The sequence below is a fragment of the Neophocaena asiaeorientalis genome, unplaced genomic scaffold (assembly GCF_003031525.2).
Source record: "Neophocaena asiaeorientalis asiaeorientalis breed wild unplaced genomic scaffold, Neophocaena_asiaeorientalis_V1.1 scaffold57, whole genome shotgun sequence".
NCBI lineage: Eukaryota > Metazoa > Chordata > Mammalia > Artiodactyla > Phocoenidae > Neophocaena > Neophocaena asiaeorientalis.
Genome location: NW_020172731.1, coordinates 1,915,697 through 1,941,180, shown reverse-complemented (window position 1 = coordinate 1,941,180; position 25,484 = coordinate 1,915,697). Strand labels below are relative to the sequence as shown.

General features: G+C 37.8%; 1 protein-coding gene and 1 pseudogene across 1 annotated transcript in view; one reads left to right on the top strand and one right to left on the bottom strand.

Annotated features, from left to right (window-relative positions):
- The window catches only part of TMEM267 (transmembrane protein 267), a 30,094-nt gene extending 7,749 nt beyond the window's left edge, over window positions 1–22,345 (top strand). The window contains exons 2-3 of the mRNA XM_024740378.1: window positions 4,700–5,087; window positions 20,814–22,345. Of these exons, the coding sequence (XP_024596146.1) occupies window positions 4,776–5,087; window positions 20,814–21,149 (648 nt within the window). The 5' untranslated portion in view covers window positions 4,700–4,775 and the 3' untranslated portion in view covers window positions 21,150–22,345. The remainder of the gene's footprint in view (window positions 1–4,699; window positions 5,088–20,813) is intronic.
- Window positions 374–1,068, bottom strand: LOC112396607 (kinetochore protein Spc25 pseudogene; annotated as a pseudogene).
- Window positions 22,346–25,484: the final 3,139 nt, after the last annotated feature.

Below are 25,484 nucleotides of genomic sequence, written 5' to 3'. Positions count from 1 at the left end.
TTCTGTTTTGCTATATTGAGCAAGTTTTCTGTATTCCTCTCTTCTTCCCCTAGAAATTTAGAAGTGCTGCTCCTTATTTTTTCCCCAGAAATCATATATAAAAGTGTTATAATTTCTAAGGTAAAAATCTTAAAATTTGCAGTTGTCACATAGGGGCCATAATTTAGTTGTTTAGAACCCTATTGTCATAGTCCTGTTCTCCCGAGCTCTGTAATTGTTGTCCCACAATATTTGGTGTTGATGTTAATCACATTCTCTTTCTTTTGCAGATAACCATTGTTGTTGATGATGATGTGTTTTTTGGACGTGGAAACTCTTAAGGATTTTCTCTATATTTTTATTTTTTTAACGGTTTTTATACACTATTTATACATTAATTATAAACAATAGCAGTAAAAGCTTTCCAAACATTGGCAAGAAAAGCCGAAAAATTGTTGGTCTTCCTTACATTTTCTTGAAATTCTGCTAAGCACTCAAAATGAGGAGCGCTATCTGACACCTCATAGTCCCTTGCTTCATTTAGGCTCAGGGAAAACATAAATAGGCTCTCAGGATGCTTAGGGTCAATATTAGTGAATAGAAACTGCAACTTATCACCATAAATTTTTTGAATTTCTAGTCCCAGTCGACCTGTATACAGGTCTGCAGATTTCTGTAGCCTTTTCAACCTCTCTTCTTTAGCTTTGTTAGCAGTGGAAATAGTTTCCCTCTTCCTAGCATATTCTTCTTTAAGGTCCTGGATATCTGCAGTCAGTGCGTCCAGGTCCTGCTTTTTGTCTTTTACTTCAGCAATCAACTTCAACACATTCTCTTTCTTTTCTTGAGTGAGCTTATTCTGCCTGCAGATCTGATTTTGATATTCCAGAAACATCTCAACCATTCGTTCTTCCTTTAATTTCACAGCCAGCTTTTCTGCAAACGCTTTAATGGAATCCTTGTAGGTATCTCTTAGGCCCACCATCTGACAGGAGGTGTCACTGACAGTGCTTCTGAATTTATTCCAAAATTCATTTATGCTTTTATCGAATAGTGCCAGTCCGTCCTCTACCATTGTGTAAGACAATGCGATACCAGCCAACAGCGGGTCTCCAGAATCGGATCCCGCAGCCGCGCCAACTTTCCTATTTCAAAACTCTCTTTATTGTTTGAATTTGTTTTTTCTTTCAATGCCCACCTCTTTGTCCTTTTTTTCTCCCTCAAGCTTTGGGAAAATTCTTTGAAAGTATTTTTACTCACTAATTGTGTTTTTTGAAGCATTCATTTTACTATGCATTGCTTCTATTGACTTTTATTTGGGCCATCAGGTTTTTCATCCCCATAATCTCTTTCTTGTTTTCAGATGCTCCTTTTACATGAAAGGCTGCTACTGTTACTGACAATAAAATGTTTCCCCTAAATTTTTAACATCTTTATTGGAGTATAATTGACATGTAATAAACTGTACATATTTAAAATGTGCGATTTGATATGTTTTGATGTGGGTATGAGACTATGAACCGTGAAACTGTTACCACAATCAAGATGATGAACGTATCTGTCCCTCCAGTTTCCTTATGCTCCTTTTTTTTTTTTTTGCGGTACGTGGGCCTCTCACCGCCGCGGCCTCTCCAGTTACGGAGCGCAGGCTCCGGACACGCAGGCTCAGCGGCCATGGCTCACAGGCCCAGCCGCTCCGCGGCATGTGGGATCTTCCCGGACCGGGGCACGAACCCGTGTCCCCTGCATCGGCAGGTGGACTCTCAACCACTGCGCCACCAGGGAAGCCCTTATGCTCCTTTTGAATCCTTCCTGCCCCTCCGGTCTCCAGGCAACCACTGATCTGCTTTCTGTCACTTAGATTAGTTTGTATTTTCTAGAATTGTATATAAATGGAATCATACTATGTACTCTTTTAAAACAATATTTCTAAATGAAAATTTCAAACATAAAAGGAGTATAATGAACTAAAGTATGTCCATTACCTAAATTTAACAATTATAACATTTTCACATACTTGCTTCAATTATTTACTTTTTAAAAATAGACTTTTTTTTTTTATAGTAGTTTTAGGTTTACGGGAAAATGGAGCAGAGTAGAAAGTGTTCCCATATATTCCTTCTACCTCTGCACACATTTCTCCCTATTAACTTTTTGCATGAGTGTGGCACATTTGTTACAATTAATGAACCAATATTGATACATTATTATTGACTAAAGTCCACAGTTTACATTAGGGTTCATTCTTTGTGTTATACAGTTCTATGGGTTTTGACTATGTAATCTTTTTTTTTTTTTTTTGGTCTGGTTTAGTGTTATTTTAAGATTCATTCATGTTTTTGTATGATTCACATTTTGGTTTCTTTTTATTTCTTTTTTTCCACATTTTGTTTATCCAGTTGGGTTGTTTCCAGCTTGGAGCTAATGTAAAGAAAGCTGCTATGAGCATTGATGTGCCCATCTTTGATGTGCAAGTCTTTGTGCAGATGTTTGCTCTCATTTCTCGTAGGTAAATACCTAGGAATAGAATGACTGAGTCATATAGTAGGAGTATGTTCAACTTTTTCAGAAACTGGAAAGTTGTATCATTTTACATTTCCACCAGCAGTGTATGAGAGTTCTGGTTGCTCCACATCTTGTCAACATTTGGAATGGTCAGTCTTAAATTTTAGCAGTTCTAATAGTTATGTTTGGAATCTCATTGTGGTTTTAGTTTCCATTTCCCTAATCATGAATGATGTTGAACATATTTCATGAGCTTCTTGACCACCTGTGTATCATCGTTGTAAAGTACCTTTTCAGATCTTTCACCCAACTTTGTATCAGTCTGTTTTTCTGTTATCATGTTTTGAGAATTCTTTGCTCTGTGTACAAATCCTTTATCAAATATGAGATATGCAAATATTTTCTCCCAGTCTGTGTCTTGTCTTTTCATTCTCTTAACATTGTCTTTCAAAGAGCAGAAGTTCTTAACTTTGATGAAATTCAGTATATCAACTTTTTAAAACAGATGGAGCTTTTGATACTGACACTAAGAACTCTTTGTATAACCCAAGGACAAAAATATTCTCCTGTGTTTTCTTCCAGAAGTTTTACAGTTTTGTTTTACTTTTAGGTCTGTGATCCATTTTGAGTTAATTTTTGTATAGGGAGGAAGGTATGGATTGAGGTTCATTATTTTTGCATATGGCTATCCAATTGTTCCAGCACCGTTTGTTGAAAGGAATATCTTTTCTCCATTGACTTTCCTTCGCACGTTTGTCAAATAATCAATTGACCATTATGTGTGGATGTATTTGTGATCCCACTCTATTCTGTTGCCTTGATATATTTGTCCATCTTCATAACGATACCACATTCTTCATTACTGTAGCTTTATAATAGACTTGAAATCAGATGGTGTAAGTCCTTCAACTTAGTCTTTTTTAAAGGTGTTTTCCTATTCTAGGTCTTTTGCATTTCCCTATAAATTTTAGAATATATACAATGAGCTATACATAGTTTTTATTACAGAATGGAGGTTGAATCATTCTCAATAAATCATTTAGTTATTAAGTCTCAGAACTAAAACAAAATAATACAAACACTTCAGGTATCACACAATGTTGATAACTTTAACTAGATAAGTGATTTCAATATTCTATGCCAGGCAAGCACTCAGAATTATGATTGCCTTTTTATGTCAGTTAAGGTTCTTTGGTTAGAGGTAACAGAAAGGAAAAGGGGGCTTATTGGGAAAATCCTGAGGTAGCTCATGGAAGGTGAAAGGTGAGCTGCAGGAACCAGGGCAGCTCTGAGAACCTTAGAGCTTGGACCTGAGGACTTGATGTCCTTATGATTCTTTTTTCCTAGGCTGTCCCATGTAGTGGAGTCCATGGTCTGTAAGAAGAAAAAGAACTTTCCCCATCAGCTCCACTAGGGAAAATTCTGGAAGGGAGTCTGGATTGGCCCAGCTGGGGTCACCTTCATAAGCAGAGTAATCACTACTAATCACTACTATAAAATTATTACTAATTAGTAATTGCTTGTTAATCACTACTATTAATAAGGGATACAGGGAATTCTAATTGGTCAGCTCCAGAGTTTGGGTATTTTGATGAGCAGTTTTCCCAAGGGAAGTGGATGCTGTTATCAGAAAAAGTATGGAAAGCAGTTGCTGGGTACACAGACGCAATGGATCCCCACTACTGTGTAGTACACATTGCTGAAAGAACTATTTGATGACCTCAAAGTAGTAGATTAGTCAGTGGGCTTTCTTAAATTTCCCTTGATACATGCTACCATCTAAACTGTTGTTCCTACAAAGCTAATCTGTTCTCTTTGGGCCACATGGCATATTATGTATAAATGTAAGAAATACCATTTCTTTTAATACAAAAGTTGCTAAGAGAGTATATCGTAAATGTTCTCATCACACTCACACAAAGGTAACCATGTAAAGTCATGAATGTGTTAACTAACCTTATTGTGGTAATCATTTCACAATACACATGTATATCAAATCATCATGTTGTGTAAGATAAACTTACACAGTGCTATGTACCAGTTATATCTCAATAAAGCTGGAAAAAATAAAATGAAATTACTGATAACAGTTAAAGAAAAAAAGAAATACCAGTTTTTACAACTTGGTTTTATACTTGTAAAATTATTCTCGATATTGTTTTGTTTATATATTATAATGGCCGCCCATAATCTTCATTTTCTCTGCTTTCTATTTTAGGGTGACTGGGAATGTAAACAAGAATAAGCTGTTTGTTTCCTGATGGCTTTTAGCATATACTGACATACCATTTGTGATGGCATCCGAGACTGAGAAGACCCATGCTTTACTCCAGTCTTGTAGCACTGAATCTCTTATTTCCAGCCTTGGTCTGGGCATTTTCTGCCTAGTAGCTGACAGACTTCTTCAGTTTTCCATAATTCAACGAAATGACTGGCTTCGTGCACTCTCAGATAATTCAGTACATTGCGTGATTGGCATGTGGTCATGGGCAATAGTCATTGGAATCAAGAAGAAGACTGACATTGGAGAAATCGTCTTAGCTGGATTTTTAGCCTCTGTTATTGATATAGACCACTTTTTTCTAGCTGGATCCCTATCTTTAAAGGTAAGAAACCTATATGTTTAATTTTTCTGGTCTTTCATTTTTTTTAACATCATTTTATTTATCTTCACAGCATCATTCTACTTAGAGCTAGAGAAGATTAGCCTTATTTTAAAACAGGAAAGCCCATTCTTCCAACTTTTTTGAGCACCGAGTAGTTCCCTGAGGGCACAGACATGTTGCTGACCACATCATATGACATCACAAAGTGTCGTGGATGCACCCAGAGCAAGGGCTCACTAATTGTACCGAAGGAGTTCCATTCTGGCTTTACAGAGGATGCGTTTAGCCAAGCCTTTTTTTTTTTTTTTAAATTGAAGTATAGTTAATTTACAATGTTGTGTTAATTTCTGCTGTACAGCAAAGTGGTTCAGTTACATGTATATATACATTCTTTTTTTCAAATATTTTTTTCCATTATGGTTTATCATAGGATATTGAATAGAGTTCCCTGTGCTATAAATAGGATATTGTTGTTTATCCATTACCCAAGTCTTGAAGGAAAGATTAGCTAACTGCTTTAAAGTAATGGGGGTCATTCTCAAGGCCATCCTAGTCCTTTTTGTATCAAGGTTCTTTCTTTAGGACCACACTTAAAATTTTCCCCTATTCTTCATGTTTTACAGTTAATATGAAGCTCCTATGTGCTCCATAACAGCTGAATAGCTTTAAGATGATTCCTAGGCCTGGGGAATGACTGTAATGGATTCATTCATTCCTCAAGTCCCTCTTGAGGCCAAGGTGTGCATTTCAGCAGGCTGATCAGGACACAGTCCCTGGTGGAGAAATTGAGGAATTTCATTGAGGCTTTAGGGGTATAGCTTACACAGTGACCTATTAGTATAGCTTATACAGTGACCTATTAGTATTTAAGCCTAAAATGGCAGTTCAGATAATATTTTCTAAGTGTCAACAGATTTACCTACTGTTTGTGTAGTTATGATCTATAAACACATCAGGAAAGAAATACAAACTTGTAGAGCAAGGACTTAAGCTTTGTTCACCACTGGCTAGAACACTGTCTGGCTTACCTAGTAGGTGTTCAGTAAACATGTGTTGAATGAATAAGAAATGATCTTTTGTTCTTCCCAGTATGTGTCAAGTCCCACACCAGGTACTTCTCAGAGGTTGTCTCACTTATTTAGAAATTTAATCAGTAAGGAATCAGTAATTCCTGATTAAAGACAAATTTTAACTTTTTTTTTTTGCTATAAGTAGAGACAGCATAACATTGCTGTTTAAGATTGGAATCAGAAGACCAGAGTTTAAATCCTAGTATATGGTCTCAGCAGAACACTTTTCTTCCTTAAGTCTCAATTTTGTCATCTCTAAAATGTGGATTGTGACGTTATTTGTCTCATAGGGTTGTTGTGAGGATTAAATGAGTATGTTAAGTGACACACCCTGGCAAATAGTTGGTAAAAAGTGTGATTTAGGAAAGCTGCCAAGACGGTGGAGTAGAAAGACCCTGAGCTCACCTCCTCTCATGAGCACACCAAAATCACAACTATCTGCAGAACAACCATCAACGAAAAAGACTGGAACTTACCAGAAAAGATCTTCTACAGCTAAAGACATACAGAAGGAACCACAACGAGGTGGGCAGGAGGGGCAGACTCGTGATACAATCAAATCCCATACCTGCTGGGTGGGTGAACCACAAACTGGAGAATAGTTATACTGCAGAGGTTCTCCCCCAGGAGTAAGAGTTCTGAACCCCATGGCAGGCTTCCCAGCCTGGAGGTCTGGCACCAGGAAGACAAGCCCCCAGAGCATTTGGCTTTGATGCCAGCAGGGTTTAATTGCAGGAGCCTCACAAGACTGGGGGAAAGAGACTTCACGCTTAAAGGGTGCACACAAAATCTCATGTGCGCTGGGACCCAGAGCAAAAACGTTAATTTGATAGGAGCCTGGGCCAGACCTACTTGCTGGTCTTGGAGAGTCTCCTGGAGAGACGGGGCAGCTATGGCTCAACCTGGAGACATAGACATTGGTGGCAGAGATATTGGGAAATACTCAAATGTGTAAATACTGCTGCTGGGAGCTGCCATCTTAGCTCATTAGTGCCAAAACCTGGCCCCACCCAACAGCCTGTAGGCGCCAATGATGCCTCAGGCCAAACAACTAACTGGGTGGGGAATAGCCCCACCAGTTAGCAGAAAGTCTGCCTAAAGATTTCTGACCCAGACACACCGCTAGACATGGCCCTTCCCACCAGAGAGCCAAGACCCACCTCTAGCCACCAGTGGGCAGGCACCAGCCCTTCCCACCAGGAAGCCTATACTAGTCTCTAGACTAGCCTCACCCACGCCAGTAGCAGAAAAATACAGTCCTTCAGCCTGCAGACCAAGCCTGCCAACAGCAAGCCAGACCTGACCCTGAGACAAGCTGGGCCCTGCCCCTGCCCGCTAGCATGCCAACGCAATCTTTGGGACACTCCACATACTATACCCAACTGTGTCAGGAGCTGCCCCCCACCGCCCCACCAGCCAGTGATACGAAACACGCTTTGGGATCCCTGGGCCCTGCAGTCAGACCAGGAACGAGCTCTGCCTGCCAGTAGTCCAGCACTAACCCCAGGATCTAGCTTCACCTGCCAGTGGGTAGGCAATAGCCCCAGTGTCTTCAGGACCCTGACTCTGCTCAGCAGTAAGCCAACACCAGCTGCAGGGCCCCATGGAGTTCTGCAGCCAGCTGCCTCATGACCAGGCCCCACTAAACAGCAGCCAGCAGCATCCACACAAGACAGGGCCTGGCAACCAACTGGACTAAGAGCCAACCAAGCCTGCCAGGCCACCCACATAGTCAGCCCAACACAAAAGAAGGACCCACACAGCCCTTTTAGGGGGACCCCCTAGACCATATAGCTTGGGTGATGAGAGGGGAGTGCACTGCTGGGATGCATAGGATGTCTCCTACAAAAGGCTACTTCTCCAAAGTTGAGGAATGTAACTAACCTACCACATACACAAAAATGCAAATAGCAACCTATGACAGAATGAAGCAGCAGAGGAATATGTTTCAGACGAAGGAACAAGATAAAAACCCAGAAGAACTAAGTGAAGTGGAGTAGGCTATCTACCTGAGAAAGTTCAGAGTAATGATTGTAAAGGTGATCAAAGAACTCAGGAGGAGAATGGATGCACAGAGTGAAAAGTTAGAAGTTTTTAACAAAGAGTTAGAAAATATAAAGAAAAACCAAACAGAAATGAAGAATACAATACTGAAATGAAAAATGCACTAGAAGGGATCAATAGTAGACTAAATGATACAGAAGAATGGATCAGTGAGCTGAAAGACAGAATACTTGAAATCACTGCTGCTGAACAGAAAAAAAGAATGAAAAGAGATAAGGACAGTTTAAGAGACCTCTGGGACAACATCGAATGCACTAATATTCACATTGTAGTGGTCCTGGAAGGGGAAGAGAGAGACAAAGGGCCTGAGAAAATATTGAAGAGATAACAGCTGAAAACTTCCCTAACGTGGGAAAAGAAATAGTTACCCAAGTCCAGGAATTGCAGAGTCCCATGCAGGATTAACCCAAAGAGGAAGACACCAAGACACACTGTAATCAAAATGACAAGAATTAAAGAAAAAGAGAGAATATTAAAAGTAGCAAGGGAAAAGCAACAAATAACATACATGGGAACTCCCGTAAGGCTATCAGCTGATTTTTCAGCAGAAAACTCTGCAGGCCAGAAGGGAGTGGCAGGATATATTTAAAGTGATGAAAGGGGAAAACCTACAACCAAGAACACTCCACCCAGCAAGGCTCTTGTTCAGATTTCAGTGAGAAAGCAAAAGCTTTATAGACAAGCAAAAGCTAAAAGAATTCAGCACCACCAACCCAGCTTTACAACAAATGTTAAAGGAAATTCTCTAGGCCAAAAAGGAAAGTCTGCAACTAGCAACAAGAAAATTATGAAAGGAAAAACTCATGGTAAAGGCAAACCTACAGTAAAGGTGGGAAATCATCCAAACACAAAGCTAGTTAGGGAGGTTAAAAGACAAAAGTAGTAAAAATCATCTGTATCCACAATAAGCGGTTAAGAGATACACAGAACAATTAGATGTAAAATATGACATCAAAAGCAGTAATTGTGAGGGCAGGAGAGGACAAATGCAGGGTATCTAAAATGCATTTGAAATTAAGAGATCAACAACTTAAAACAATCATATATATACATATATATATATATATATATAGAGAGAGAGAGAGAGAGAGAGAGAGAGAGAGAGAGACTCTGTTACAAAAACCTCATGGTAATTGCAAACCAAAAATCTCTAATAGATATACACACAAAAAGAAAAAGGAATCCAGACATAACACCAAAGATAGTCATCAAGTCACAAGAAAACAAAAGAAGAAAGGGGGGAAAACACATACAAAAACAAATCCAAAACAATTAACAAAATGAGAATAAGAACATACATATAGATAACTACCTTAAATGTAAATGGACTAAATGCTCCAAACAAAAGACATAGAGTGGCTGAATGGATAAGAAAATAAGACCCGTATATATTCTGCCTACAAGTGACTCACTTCAGATCCAGAGACACATACAGACTGAAAGCAAGAGTATAGAAAAGGGTATTCCATGCAAATAGAAATCAAAAGAAAACCAGAATAGCAATACTTATATCAAACAAAATAGTCGTTAAAATAAAGACCGTTACCAGAGACAAAGAAGGACACTACACAATGACCAAGGGATGAATCCAAGAAGAAGATATAACAATTATAAATATATGCACCCAACTTAGAAGCACCCCAATATATAAGGCAAATATAACAGCTACAAAAGGAGAAATCAACAATAACACAATAATAGTAGGGGACCTTAACACCCCACTTACATCAATGGACAAATCATCCAGACAGAAATCAATAAGGAAACACAAGCCTTAAATAACACGTTAGACCAAATGAACTTAATTGATATGTAGAGAGCATTCCATCTGAAAGCAGCAGAATACACATTCTTTTCAAGTTGGAACATTTTCCAGGACAGATCACATGCTAGGCCACAAAACAAGCCTCGGTAAATTTAAGAAAACTGAAATCATATCAAGCATCTTTTCCAACCAAAACACTGTGAGACTAGAAATCAACTACAAGGAAAAAAACTGCATGAAACACAAACATTTGGAGGCTAAACAGTATGCTACTAAACAACAAATGAATCACTGAAGAAATAGAGGAAATCAAACAATACCTAGAAACAAATGATAACAAAAACATGATGAGCCAAAACTTATGGGATGCAGTAAAAGCAGTTCTAAGAGGGATGTTTATAGCGATATAAGCTTACCTTCGGAAACAAGAAAAATCTCAAATAAATAACCTAACTTTACACCTAAAGGAACTAGAGAAAGAAGAAAAAACAAAACCAAAGTTAGTAGAAGGAAAGAAATCATAAAGATCAGAGCAGAAATCAATGAAATAGACATGAAGAAAACAATAGAAATGATCAATGAAACTAAAAGCTGGTTCTTTGAAAAGGTAAACAAAATTGATAAACCTTTAGCCACACTCATCAAGAAAAACAGAGAGAGGGCCCAAATCAGTAAAATTAGAAATGAAAAATAAGAAGTTACAACTGACACAACAGAAATACAAAGGATCATAAGAGACTACTATGAGGAACTATATGCAAATAAAATGGACAACCTCTAAGAGATGGACAAATTCCTGGATGGGTACAGTCTCCCAAGACTGAACCAGGAAGAAATAGATAATATGAACAGACCAATTACCAGTACTGAAATTTAATCAGTAATTTTAAAACTCCCAACAAGGGACTTCCCTGGTGGTCCAGTGGGTAAGTCTCCACGCTCCCAATGCAGGGGACCCGGGTTCGATCCCTAGTCGGGGAACTAGATCCCGCATGCATGCCACAACTAAAAGTTCACATGCTGCAACTAAGTCTGCATGCCGCAACTAAGAGTCTGCATGCTGCAACTAAGAAGGCCACATGCCACAACTAAGAAGGCCGCATGCCACAACTAAGAAGCCCAAGCCTGCATGCCGCAACTAAAAGATCCCACATGCCGCAACTAAAGATCCTGCATGCTGCAGCGAAGATCCCATGTGCCACAACTATGACCCGGTGCAGCCTAAATAAATTAATTAATAAATTAAAAAAAAAAAAAACCTCCCAACAAACAAAAGTCCAGGATTAGTTGGCTTCACAGGTTAATTCTACCAAACAAATAGAGAAAAGTTAACACCTATCCTTCTGAAACTGTTCCAAAAAATTGCAGAGGAAAGAATACTTCCAAACTCATTCTATGAGGCCACCATCACCCTGATACCAAAACCAGACACAGATACCACAAAAAAAGAAAATTACAGGCCAGTATCACTGATGAACATAGATGCAAAAACCATCAACAAAATACTAGCAAACTGACTCCAACAATACATTAAAAGGACCATACACCATGATCAAGCGGATTTATCCTAGGGATGCAATGATTTTTCAATATCCACAAATCAATCAATGTGATACACCACATTAACAAACTGAAAAATAAAAACCATATGATCATCTCAATAGATGCAGAATAAGCTTTTGATAAAATTCTATATATATTATTAAAAAATTCTCCAGAAACTGGGCATAGAGGGAACATACCTCAACATAATAAAGGCTGTACATGACAAACCCACAGCTAACATCATAGTCAATGCTGAAAAGCTGAAAGCGTTTCCTTTAAGATCAGGAACAAGACAAGGATGTCCACTCTTGCTGCTTTTATTCAATATAGTTTTGGAAATCCTAACCACAGCAATCAGAGAAGAAAAGGAAATAAAAGGAATCCAAATTGGAAAGAAGTAAAGCTGTCAGTGTTTGCAGATGACATGATACTATACATAGAAATTCCTAAACATGCCACCAGAAAACTACTAAAGCTCGTCGATGAATTCAGTAAAGTTGCAGGATACAAAATTAATATACAGAAATATATTGCATTTCTATACACTAACAATGAAATATAAAAGAGAAAAAAAGAAACAATTCCATTTACCATCACATCAAAAAGAATAAAATACCTAGGAATAAACCTATCTAAAGAGGCAAAAGACCTGTACTCAGAAAATTATGAGACCCTGATGAAATAAATTGAAGATGACACAAACAGATGGAAAGATATGCCATGTTCTTGGATTACAAAATCAATATTGTTAAAATGACCATACTATCCAAGGCAATCTACAGATTCAATGCAATCCCTATAAAATACCAATGGCATTTTTCATATAACTAGAACAAATCATTTTAAAATTTGTCTGGAAACACAAAAGACCCCGATTAGCCAAGACAGTCTTGAGAAAGAAGAACAGAGCTGGAGGCATCAGGCTCCATGACTTTGGCCTATACTGCAAACTACAGTAATCAAAACAGTATGGTATTGACACAAAAACAAACACATAGATCAATGGAACAGGATAGCAAGCCCAGAAATAAACCCATGCACTTATGCTCAGTTAATCTACCACAAAGGAGGCAAGAATATACAAGGGAGAAAAGGCAGTCTTTTCAGTAAGTGGTGCTGGGAAAACTTGACAGCTACATGTGAAAGAATGAAATTAGAACATTTTCTAACACCATATACAAAAATAAACCCAAAATGGATTAAAGACCTAAATATAAGACCAAATACTATAAAACTTGTAGAGGAAAACATAGGCAGAACACTCTTTGACATTAAATCACACCAGTATTTTTTTGGGTCTGTCTCCTAGAGTAGTGGAAATAAAAGCAAAGATAAACAAATTGGACCTAATTAAACTTAAAAACTTTCATACAGCAAAGGAAATTGTAAACAAAATGAAAAAACAACCTATGGAATAAGAGGAAATATTTGCAAATGATGCAACTGACAAGGGATTAATTTCCAAAATGTACAAATAGCTCACATAGCTCAATATCAAAAAAACAAACAACCCAATCAAAAAATGAGCAGAAGAACTGAATAGACACTTTTCCAAAGAGGAAATGCAGGTGGCCAACAGGCACATGAAAAGATGCTCAACATTGCTAACCATCAGGGAAATGCAAATCAAAACCACAGTGAGATATCACCTCACACCTGTTAGAATATCATGAAAAAGATTACGAATAACAAATGTTGGTGATGATGTGGGGAAAAGGGAACCCTCGTACACTGTTGGTAAGAATGTAAATTGTGTAGCCACTATGGAGAACAGTATGAAGTTTCCATTAAAAACTAAAAATAGAGCTACCACATGATCCTGCAATCCCACTCCCGGGCGTATATCCAGAAAAGATGAAAACTCTAATTTGAAAAGATATCTGCACCTCAGTGTTCATAGTAGCAGTATTTACAATAGCCGAGACATGGAAGCAACCTAAATGTCCATCGACAGAAGAATGGGTAAAGAAGATGTGGTGTATGTATATGTGTGTGTGTGTGTGTGTATACACACACACAATGGAATATGTCATTTGCAGCAGTATGGATGGACCTGGAGATTATCATGCTAAGTGAAGTCAGACAGAGAAAGGCAAATATATGACATCACTTATATGTGGAATCTTAAAAAAACGATATGGTCTTATTTACAAAACAGAAATTGACTCACAGACATAGAAAACCAACTTATGGTTATCCAAGGGGAAAGGTGGGGGAGGAAGGGATAAATAAGGAGTTTGGGATTAACAGATACACACTACTATATAGAAAATATTGAATAGATAGACAACAAAGACATACTGTAGAGCACAGGGAACTATATTCAATATCTTGTAATAACCTATAATGGAAAATAATCTGAAAATGAATAAATATATGTGTATAACTGAATCACTTTCCTGTATACCTGAAGCTAACACAACATTGTAAATCAACTGTACTTCAATTAGAAACAAAAACAAAAAAGGAAAAGTGTAATTTATAAATGCATTCATCTAGAATTTAAGTATTTCTATTGTAATTCTTAAAAAACATTTAGGCTGTATACTGTATTTATTCCCTGATTCATTGATAAGCAGTAGTGTTAAGAATATGAGCCATAGAGTCAGGCAGATCCAGTATTAGATTCCAACTCTGCCACTTGATAACTGCACACTGTGGGGAAGTTACTTAGTCTCTCTAAGTCCCAGTTTCCTCCTCTATAAAATAATCCCTAACTCATAGGGCTATTTCTAGGATTAAATGAGATACTGTACATAAAGTATAGCATACTGCATGTATTGATCCTTATATTTTAACATCTTTATTGGAGTATAATTGCTTTACAATGTTGTGTTAGTTTCTGTTGTATTACAAAATGAATCAGCTATATGTATACACATATCCCCATATCCCCTCCCTCTTGCGTCTCCCTCCCACCGTCCCTATCCCACCCCTCTAGGTGGTCACAAAGCACCGTGCTGATCTCCCTGTGCTATGCAGCTGCTTCCCACTAGCTATCTATTTTACATTTCGTAGTGTATATATGTCAATGCCACTCACTCACTTCATCCCAGCCTACTATTCCCTGTCCCCGTGTCCTCAAGTCCATTCTCTATGTCTGCATCTTTATTCCTGTCCTGCCCCAGGGTTCTTCAGAACTTTTTTTTTTTAGATTCAAAATATATGTGTTAGCATACGGTATTTGTTTTTCTTTTTCTGACTTACCTCACTCTGTATGACAAACTCTAGGTCCATCCACCCCACTACAAATAACTGAATTTCATTTCTTTTTATGGTTGAGTAATATTCCATTGTATATATATGCCACATCTTCTTTATCCATTCATCTGTTGATGGACACTTAGGTTGCTTCCATGTCCTGGTGATTGTAAATAGTGATGCAATGAACATTGTGGTACTGTCTTTTTTGAATTATGGTTTTCTCAGGGTATATGCCCAGTAATGGGATTGCTGGGTCGTATGGTGGTTCTATTTTTAGTTTTTAAAGGAACCTCCGTACTATTCTCCATAGTGATTGTATCAATTTACATTCCCACCAACAGTGCAAGAGGGTTCCATTTTCTCCACACCCTCTCCAGCATTTATTTTTGTAGATTTTCTGATGATGGCCATTCTGATTGGTGTGAAGTGATACCTCATTGTAGTTTTGATTTGCATTTCTCTAATAATTAGTGCTGTTGAGCAGCTTTTCATGTGCTTCTTGGCCATCTGTGTGTCTTCTTTGGAGAAATGTCTATTTAGGTGTTCTGCCCATTTTTGATTGGTTTTGTTTTTTTTTAATATTGAGCTGCATGAGCTGTTTATATATTTTGGAGATTAATCCTTTTCCCGTTGATTCGTTTGCAAATATTTTCTCCCATCTGAGGGTTCTCTTTTTCCCTTGTTTGTAGTTTCCTTTGCTTTGCAAAAGCTTTTAAGTTTCATTAGGTCCCATTTGTTTATTTTTGTTTTTATTTCCATTGCTCTAGGAGATGGATAAAAAAATATCCTGCTGTGATTTATGTCAGAGTGTTCTCCCTATGTTTTCCTCTAAGAGTTTCATAGTGTCCAGTCTTACATTTAGGTCTCTAATCCATTTTGAGTTTATTTTTGTGGGTGGTGTTAGGGAGTGTCCTAATTTCATTGTTTTACATGTAGCTGTCCAGTTTTCCCAGCACCACTTATTGAAGAGACTGTCTTTTCTCCATTGTATATCCTTGCCTCCTTTGTCATACATTAGTTAACCATAGGTGTATGGGTTTATCTCTGGGCTTTCTATCCTATTCCATTGATCTATATTTCTGTTTTTGTGCCAGTACTATACTGTCTTGATTACTGTAGCTTTGTAGTATAGTCTGAAGTCAGGGAGTCTGATTCCTCCAGCTCTGTTTTTTCTTCCCTCAAGACTGCTTTGGCTATTTGGTGTTTTTTGTGTCTCCAAAGAAATTTTAAGATTTTTTTTTCTAGATCTGTAAAATATGCCATTGGTAACTACGGTTTCAATTTCATTACTTGTGATTGATCTGTTCATATTTTCTATTTTTCCCTGGTTCAGTCTTAGAAGGTTTTACCTTTCTAAGGATTTGTCCATTTCTTCCAGGTTGTCCATTTTATTGGCATAGAGTTGCTTGTAGTAGACTCTTATGCTGCTTTGTATTTCTGCAGTGTCTTTTGTAACTTCTCCTCTTTCATTTCTAATTTTATTGATTTGAGTCCTCTCCCTCTTTTCTTGATGAGTCTGGGTAACAGTTTATCAATTTTGTTTATCTTCTCAAAGAACCAGCTTTTAGTTTTATTTATCTTTGATATTGTTTTCTTTGTTTCTAGTTCATTTCTTTTATTTATTTATTTATTTATTTACTTATGCATGCCTGTGTTGGGTCTTCGTTGCTGTGCAGGCTTTCTCTAGTTGTGGTGAGCGGGGGCTACTCTTCATTGCGGCCTGCGGGCTTCTCATTGATGTGGCTTCTCTTGTTGCAGAGCACAGGCTCTAGGCACGCAGGCTTCAGTAGTTCTGGCACGTGGGCTCAGTACTTGTGGCTTGTGGGCTCTAGAGCTCAGGCTCCATAGTTGTGGTGCCTGGGCTTAGTTGCTCCGTGGCATGTGGGATCTTCCCGGGCCAGGGCTTGAACCCGTGTACCCTGCCTTGGCAGGTGGATTCTTGACCACTGCGCCACCAGGTAAGGCCTATTTGTTTCTGCTCTGATCTTTATGATTTCTTTCCTTCTACTAACTTTGGGTTTTGTTTGTTCTTCTTTCTCTAGTTCCTTTAGGTGTAAGGTTAGATTGTTTAGCTGAGATTTTTCTTGTTTCTTGAGGTCAGCTTGTATTGGCATAAACTTACCTCTTAGAACTGCTTTTGCTGCACCCCATAGGTTTTGGATCATCGTGTTTTCATTGTCATTTGTCTCTACGTATTTTTTTATTTCCTCTTTGATTTCTTCAGTGATCTCTTTGTTAGTTAGTTATGTATTGTTTAGCCTCCATATGTTTGTGTTTTTTACGTTTTTTCCCCTGTAATTGATTTCTAATCTCATAGCATTGTGGTCAGAAAGATGCTTGATATGATTTCAATTTTCTTAAATATACTGAGGCTTGATTTGTGACCCAAGATGTGATCAGTCCTGGAGAATGTTCTGTGTGCACTTGAGAAGAAAGTGTAATCTGCTGTTTTTGGATGGAATGTCCTATAAATATCAATTAAATCTATCTGGTCTATTGTGTCATTTAAAGCTTGTGTTTCCTTATTAATTTTCTGTCTAGATGATCTGTCCATTGATGTAAGTTAGATGTTGAAGTCCCCCACTATTATTGTGTTACTGTCGATTTCCTCTTTTATAGCTGTTAGTAGTTGCCTTATGTGTTGAGGAGCTCCTATGTTGGGTGCATACATATTTATAATTGTTATATCTTCTTCTTGGATTGATCCCTTGATCATATGTAGTGTCCTTCCTTGTCTCTTGTAACATCCTTTATTTTAAAGTCTATTTTGTCTGATATGAGTATTGCTACTCCAGCTTTCTTTTGATTTCTATTTGCATGGAATATCTTTTTCCCTCCCCTCACTTTCAGTTTGTATGTGTCCCTAGGTCTGAAGTGGGCCTCTTTTAGACAGCATATATATGGGTCTTGTTTTTGTATCCATTCAGCGAGCCTGTGTCTTTTGGCTGGAGCATTTAATCCATTTACGTTTAAGGTAATTATCGATATGTATGTTCCTTTTACCATTTTCTTAATTGTCATGGGTTTGTTTTTGTAGGTCATTTTCTTATCTTGTGCTTCCCACTTAGAGAAGTTCCTTTAGCATTTGTTGTAGAGCTGGTTTGGTGGTGCTGAATTCTCTTAGCTCTTGCTTGTCTGTAAAGATTTTGATTTCTCTGTCAAATCTTAATGAGATCCTTGCCAGTTAGAGTAATCTTGGTTGTAGGTTCTTCCCTTTCATCACTTTAAATATATTGTGCCACTCCCTTCTGGCTTGTAGAGTTTCTGCTGAGAAATCAGCTGTTAACCTTATGGGAGTTCCCTTGTATGTTGTCATTTTTCCCTCGTTGCTTCTAATAATTTTTCTTTAATTTTTGTCAATTTGATTACTATGTGTCTCAGCATGTTTCTCCTTGGGTTTATATTCCCTGGGACTCTCTGTGCTTCCTGGACTTGGGTGGCTATTTCCTTTCCCATGTTAGGGAAGTTTTCGGCAATAATCTCTTCAAATATTTTCTTGGGTCCTTTCTCTCTCTCTTCTCCTTCTGGGACCCCTATAATGTGAATATTGTTGAATTTAATGTTGTCCCAGAGGTCTCTTAGGCTGTCTTCATTTCTTTTCATTCTTATTTTCTTTATTCTGTTCCACGGCAGTGAATTCTACCATTCTGTCTTCCAGGTCACTTATCTGTTCTTCTCCCTGTTATGCTGCTATTGATTCCTCCTAGTATATCTTTCACTTCAGTTATTGTATTGTTCATCTGTTTGTTTTTAATTCTTCTAGGTGTTTATTCTTTAATTCTTCTAGGTCTTTGTTAAACATTTCTTGCATCCTCTCAATCTTTGCCTCCATTCTTTGTCCGAGGTCCTGGATTATCTTCAGTGTCATTATTCTGAATTCTTTTTCTGGGAGGTTGCCTATCTCCACATCATTTAGTTGTTTTTCTGCAGTTTCATCTTGTTCCTTCATCTGGTACATAGTCCTCTCCCTTTTCATTTTGTCTATCTTTCTGTGAATGTGGCTTTCCTTCCACAGGCTGCAAAATTGTAGTTCTCCTTGCTTCTGCTGTCTGCCCTCTGATGGATGATGCTATCTAAGAGGCTTGTGCAAGCTTCCTGATGGGAGGGACTGGTGATGGGTAGCTATTTCTATTTTTAAGATATCTATTTTTACTTGTATAATTTTATGGTATGTCTTTGTTTTATTATCTATGAATGAAAAATTTGCATGAATATTTTAGAAATTAGGCAAGCAACAGAAACTTCTTGTTTCTTCCTTAGCAACTATTAATATAAATAGACTTCACAAATGAAATTGTGAATAGTCAGTATCCCTCCACACATCCAGAGCACAACTGCTAATCATCTCAACATGAAGCTATTGCTCTCCTCCAAGTACTGATTACTGTAGCCCATCCTGCCCCCCATCCCACGCTGCTATTGAGGAGCATGATATATTGTGGGTATATAACTTAAAAACAAAGGTGGAGGCTAAAATGGCATAATACAGAAGTGTTATGTGTTCTGACAATGTAAAAATAAAACAACTAAAAATGTGGAGGAGTAGGGAGAGGGAATTAGGAATGTAAAATAAATAAACTCTTTGATGTTCAGCGGGTAGGTGGGGATTAAAGAATACTGGTTTAAGGAATGGCTTTACAAGATACCCAGTTTAAGGTTGGTCTGATTTGACAGTGTTGCAAGGTACAGTCTCTTTAATGGATGATTTTTTTTTTTTAATGTGGTGGGAAGGTTGTGTCCTCTATTTTTTAAAAAATAGGAACCTGACTTTTGCCTTTACTACTTCTCTTTTCCCTTTACCACCCAAGTCTCCAAAGGCTACCTCTCCCTTCCTTTGTACCATCTTCTCCTGGAAAACTAATGCTTTTCAGAGCCTTGAATCATGGCCACTTTTAAGTCCTTTCTGTGTAGTTAGTGCTCTTACGTACCAGAACCCCACACTTGGGTTGAACTTTCTCTTTCTAGTGGTAACTTTAGATCAATCTTAGATTTCCCGTCATCTTTCTTCAATGCAGGTTTTTTTGGCTTGAGGGGAGAGTGTGAGAGAGTGCTCACTGACTTGGTGTTTAATACTTTAGAGTAATTGAAGTTTGGGCATTCTCTGACTTCTGGCTATGCTAAGTGGGGCTTGGTATAGTTTTATTTGTCATTGTTCTGTAGTGTTTTTGAAGATGTGTGGGGAGATTCCAAATCAGGCAATCTTCTCTATCTTCAGCTTTATTTTTATTAGAAATTATCTAGTTGGAAATTAGCCTCTAGAATGTGTGAGAATGAAACCTTACTCATGGATCATTCAGGTGTTAAGCCTGAAATTTTCACTTGTTTAGATATTGATTACATTTTTACAATGGTTTAGAAATGCTATTGGTTTATTTAACTCAACTTTCAAATACTTGTTTAAAATAATATACTGCCTCTAAATGTTGTTATAAATAAATTCTGAAAGTATTCAAGGCTAATATAAATGGTTACAACAAAAATACTCATCTTTTATGCATTTATTAATTGAAGAATGGGGCGGGGGAGGGACAAGAGAGGGGAAGGAGATTAAGAGGTACAGACTATTAGGTATAAAATAATTAAGATACAAGGATGTAACGTACAGCACAGGGAATATAACCAGTATTTTATAATAACGTTAAATGGAGTATAATCAATAAAAATATATGTTGTACACCTGAAACTAATGTAACATTATATATCAACTATACTTCAATTTTAAAAAGTTTAATTGAAGAATATTTTATTCAGTTGTAAGACTTTTTCAATGCTCTTAGAGGTCCCAGACAATTCTTTAAAACTCCAAATTTACACTAACCATACATTTAGGATATAAATTGTTTGTATTGTGACTTTTCTAAGTAAATAATAGGAAGCTTTTAAAAATTAATCACATGTTCCTGAGATTGTGATTTCATTTTTAGTGCAAAGTGTTTTTGGAGGAGGTGGCATAGAAAATGTTTCCTTTGCATTTCCATAGCCTGCAGGAAAACAGATGGTTACAATATTAGGAAGCAGCTATAAAATTTTGTTTGCCAAGAGGGAAATGATACTAGCTACCACGCTTTCCCTGTGCAGGCTGCTATCACTCTTCCACGAAGACCTTTCCTTCACTGTTCTACCGTGATACCCGCTGTGGTTCTGACCCTGAAGTTTACGATGCACCTTTTCAAGCTCAAAGATTCATGGTGCTTTCTTCCCTGGATGTTATTTATATCCTGGACCTCACACCATGTTCGAGATGGAATTCGCCATGGCTTGTGGATATGCCCATTTGGAGAAACTTCTCCTTTGCCATTTTGGCTTTATGTAATAATCACATCATCTTTACCTCACATCTGTTCATTTGTTATGTATTTCACAGGGACGAGCCAAGTGATGTCTTCAAAACATGGAAATTATATTGATGTCTGAGATAACCATATGGCCGTCTTAAAGAACCAATGGTTGAGATAATGACAGCCAACATTAAAGTGAATTTTAAAAACATGTTAGGTACTTATATTAATTATAAGATGTATAATGAATGCTAACGTTTATTTCATATATTTTGATCCTGACTGAAGTTTAATTTGCCAAGTGCTTTAGTGAGTTGTGATTACTGGCAGAAACTGCTTTTGTGCACTTATGTTATAATATTCTTAAAAGACAGTAACATTAGACCTAGGTTATTGTTTCAGAAATAACTTTAGGAAATAATTATTATAATATGTTGACTGTAGTAACATTCTACCAAAGTAGTATTTTTTCATTATCTTTGCTCTCAAATCTCATGTGTTGGAGTTTTAACTGTTTTGAAAAACATAACTAAATTTAACAAAATATTTGTTTAAAATTAACATTAACAAAATATTGATACTTGACTCATAACCATAAAATCCACAAAAAAGGACCTAACCAATAATGTCATTTCAAATGTAAACTCCTGAATGTGCCATTAAAATTGTTTTAGTTGCTATCAATTTGTTTACATACTATTCTAAAATATTATAGCAGTTAAATCATTTTTTTAAAATTTGCCTGATACTAAGAGACAAAACAATTTTTTTTCAAAAAAGTAGTTTTAGGAAATTGGCTTTTTCCTTTGTTCTTTCAGGATATCATCTGTTAAAAATGATTAACCTTTATTAGAGAAGGAAAATTGAGTTGCTGTAAGTTTTACATTTGCACAGTTTAATATACTTTGACATAACAATCAGTGCCCCAAAGGCACCTGTTTTTTGGTAGCATTTGTACCAGCTGCTGTCTTCAGATTTTCTTACACATTTGTGTTTGTAATGCTGGTGACTGTGTGCCTTAATCTCTGAGAAGTGATGAAACAGTGCCTTATCCAAAGCAGATTTTTCTCATTAAGTTAAACAGAGTTCTGTAAATTGTTATAAAGGGTCAGCCTCTTTACTTTTTGTTGTTAAGCAGTTGGTTGCAATCTGTTATATTTTATAATTTATTAGCTCTTACAATGTATTATTGTCTTTTGAGAGCAATTATTGTCAATTTAGTTGGTATAATAGTAAACATTATATAGTGGGGGTAAATCTGATTAAGGTAGAGATTTTTAAAAAGCATATGATTTTAGAAATCCCTGGAAATAAAGCATATATGTTGTGTAACTCTTTCTGACTAAATCACAAAACTCTCCCTTTTTTAATTTCTCCGTATTAAACAAATGAATATCATAAAAATATAAGGCCTTATTTAAGAATGTCACATTGACATTTTGGGGGTTGTCCTAACTTTATTAGAATGGGAACTCACTTTGACCATGAGTCCTTGCTTAAACAATAACTGAAAATTTTAAGTGTGAGTTTATCTTTGTTCCTACCTCATCAGAAATGTTCCTTGTCCTCTAAGTGGTCTCTGAAAGCTGTAGTTGTAACCTCTAGAGATATAGTAAGCAACTTCCCATGCCGCCATTTTGTCCCTTTTCTTAGAGAAAGAGTTTGCTTCAATACAACTTATGTTGAAAGTTGGAGTGTATCTTCTTTGCACGGGTGTGTTTTTTCCATTCTCCAGACGTCCTCCTTTCACTTAGTGTTCTCTCTTGGCTGTTTCACTGATCTGACCTCCCGATCTACTGTTTTCTTGAGCCACGTTCATTATGCTGGCTACTCAGGAGAACTTCCACCACTGAACTATTTTCTACTCATCCCAAGCCTACTTTCTTTTAGTGGTGGGCTAAGAACCTCAGTTGTGTATGGGTTAAAACTCCCATTTATCCTCACCTCCTTTCTTTAACTTAGACCTCTCTTCTCCCAGGCAGCCACCCTCTTTCTCCCAATCAGACACATACTTCTTGACTCCTTTCTCTTTTGGCTGGTGGAACAATTACTTTGTTTTTCCCATTTTTCGCAACTGAAGGGGAGAGGAATAGGGGCTATTCTGGTACTTGCTCACCACTGTCACAGCTAAACCATTTATCCAACACAATTCTGTCTTCTTCCTTTGATATCTCATTATTCGTTCCAAATCCTCTTCACCCTCACATGCTACCCTCTAAGACTCAGTTTCACCTTCTTTGATGATATGAGCAACTGGATCACTTTTTTCCCTTTTATTCTAACCCTTGATTTTATCCTCAGTCATCAGATGACTCACCTGAAATCGGGACTTCAGTATCCCCTCTTCTTCTGTACCACTAACTCTCATCACATCATATCAGCCATCCACCAGCACAGTAGGCCTCTGTACCTCCTTTTTAGGTGACACTGCTCATCTAGGAGAGCTCCAACTTTGTTTCCTTTTTCTAAACCAGTAATTCTCAAACTGACATACATCAGAATCACCTATGAGGCTTGTTAAAACAGGGATTGCTTGAGGCCCACCCCAGAATTTTGACTTGGTACATCCTGAGAATTTGCATTTCCAGCAAGGTCCCAATTGATATTGATGCTGCTGTTCAGGAACCATCCTTTAAGAGCCACTGCTCTAGACATGTCCTGTTTAACTTCATTTTTCTCCCCTCCCTTCTCTTCATTGAGCCAACTCTTTGCCTTACTGATATGTTTAATTTTTCTTAACCTTCCTTTGTCAGCAGGTCCACCAGCCCGCTTCTGGGTACATTTAATTCTGTCCTGGCTCCACATATGCAGTGTGTAAGTTACTATGTCAATACCCTAATACCCCAGACTTTCTTGTGTGCTATCCAATTAGCCAACCCAGAATAATCCATAGCCTGCTTTCCCCAGTTCTTTAGATTACATGTCTTTAAAGTAGTTATGGATCCACGCTGACTTGGCCTACTACAATTCATACTATCTAACTTTGACTGGGTACTTAATAATACTTTGCTCGCTGCCAAACAATTTTTCCCCAAATATTGTACTAGACAAGCCAAGCCTCAGAATATCTGCCCATGTTAGATCCAGCCACAAGCCAGGAAGTTCACAGCATTTCACTGATCTGAGAAACTCTCGTTAATAATCAATCTCCACAGTTACTTTGCACTTTGCATAAATCCAAAGCATTGCCACATGCGTCCCTTGGCATTTCTTTACTTCCCAGGGATCATGATAATAATCAAAGGGTTTCTGAAGCATATTACCCTTTTGACTGATCTTGCAAGGAGTTATTTGGCTTATATACCCAGCAGCACTAATTAACGCTGCTTCAAGGTTTAGGCAGGCTTCCAATTCCATCTGCCCCACGATGGCCTGAAAAGGAGGGGAATGTCAGATTAGAGCTCTAACACTCTGATATTCCTCAAATACCTGTGTGAGCTCGCAAAGAAAGCACCCATCTGAATTCACACATCCTTACTCATTCAATATTCATTTGATTTAATTTAAGCACTGTCCAGGTTCTCAGATTAGCAATACTGAGACCATGCACATAAAGTGGAAGTCAGAGAAAATTTTCCATAAATGTCTGGGTGATGTTAAATAAAGTGTAAAAATGTGGTATAGTGGTTACATAACAGACCGCATACAGGGGTGGCATATCTAAATAAGAGTGGTCATAACCTAGCTACCCTGAGCTAATTCACGCAATCGCAGGGAGTAATTGGAGCTTTTTGAAGTTTCATAAGAGATCCTATCAGGACCACAATGTATGCGGCAGAGGCCCTGCTCTTGGAAAGCCATGTGTAAATACCATACTTCCCTCTTCCTGGAGCTCTGTGGCTGTTTGCCCAGAGTCAGTAACAATAGTCTCTCAGTGTTAGGCCTGTTCCATGGCCAGCAAAGACTGTGTCGTTTCTCTAGATTCTAAACTGATTGGCACAAGGCTGCCTTTGGTCAATCTGGACTCACAAAATGTTGCACGAGCCCAAGGCCAATCTTTCTGTAAAGGGCTCTGCCATTTCTAGGATGTGAGACCCAGAGCAAATCACTCCGCAAGCCCTCTGCTCCCACCTCGACATATCAACCCAAGTGAGATGGGGTTAGATAACTCCCCCAAGATCTCTAAAGGGTAAGAACACTACAGAAGAGTGAGAAGAAATTATGGACAAGAGATGGGAAGCCTGCCTGTTTGGCCTGCTTACAATGTGTATAGCCTACATTACTCTTCTCTTGATGCTGTAACAAACTACTGTAACTCAGTGGTTTGAAACAAATGTATTATCTTACTGTTGTGTATGTCAGAAATCCCACACAGGTCTCACTGGGCTAAAATCAAGACATCAGCAGGGATGCCTTCCACCTGGAGGCTCTAGGGGAGGCTCAGCTTCCTTGCCTCTTTCAGCTTCTAGTTGCCGCCTGCACTCCTTGGCTCGTGGTGCCCTTATTCCATCTGCAATGGCAGGTCAGCTTC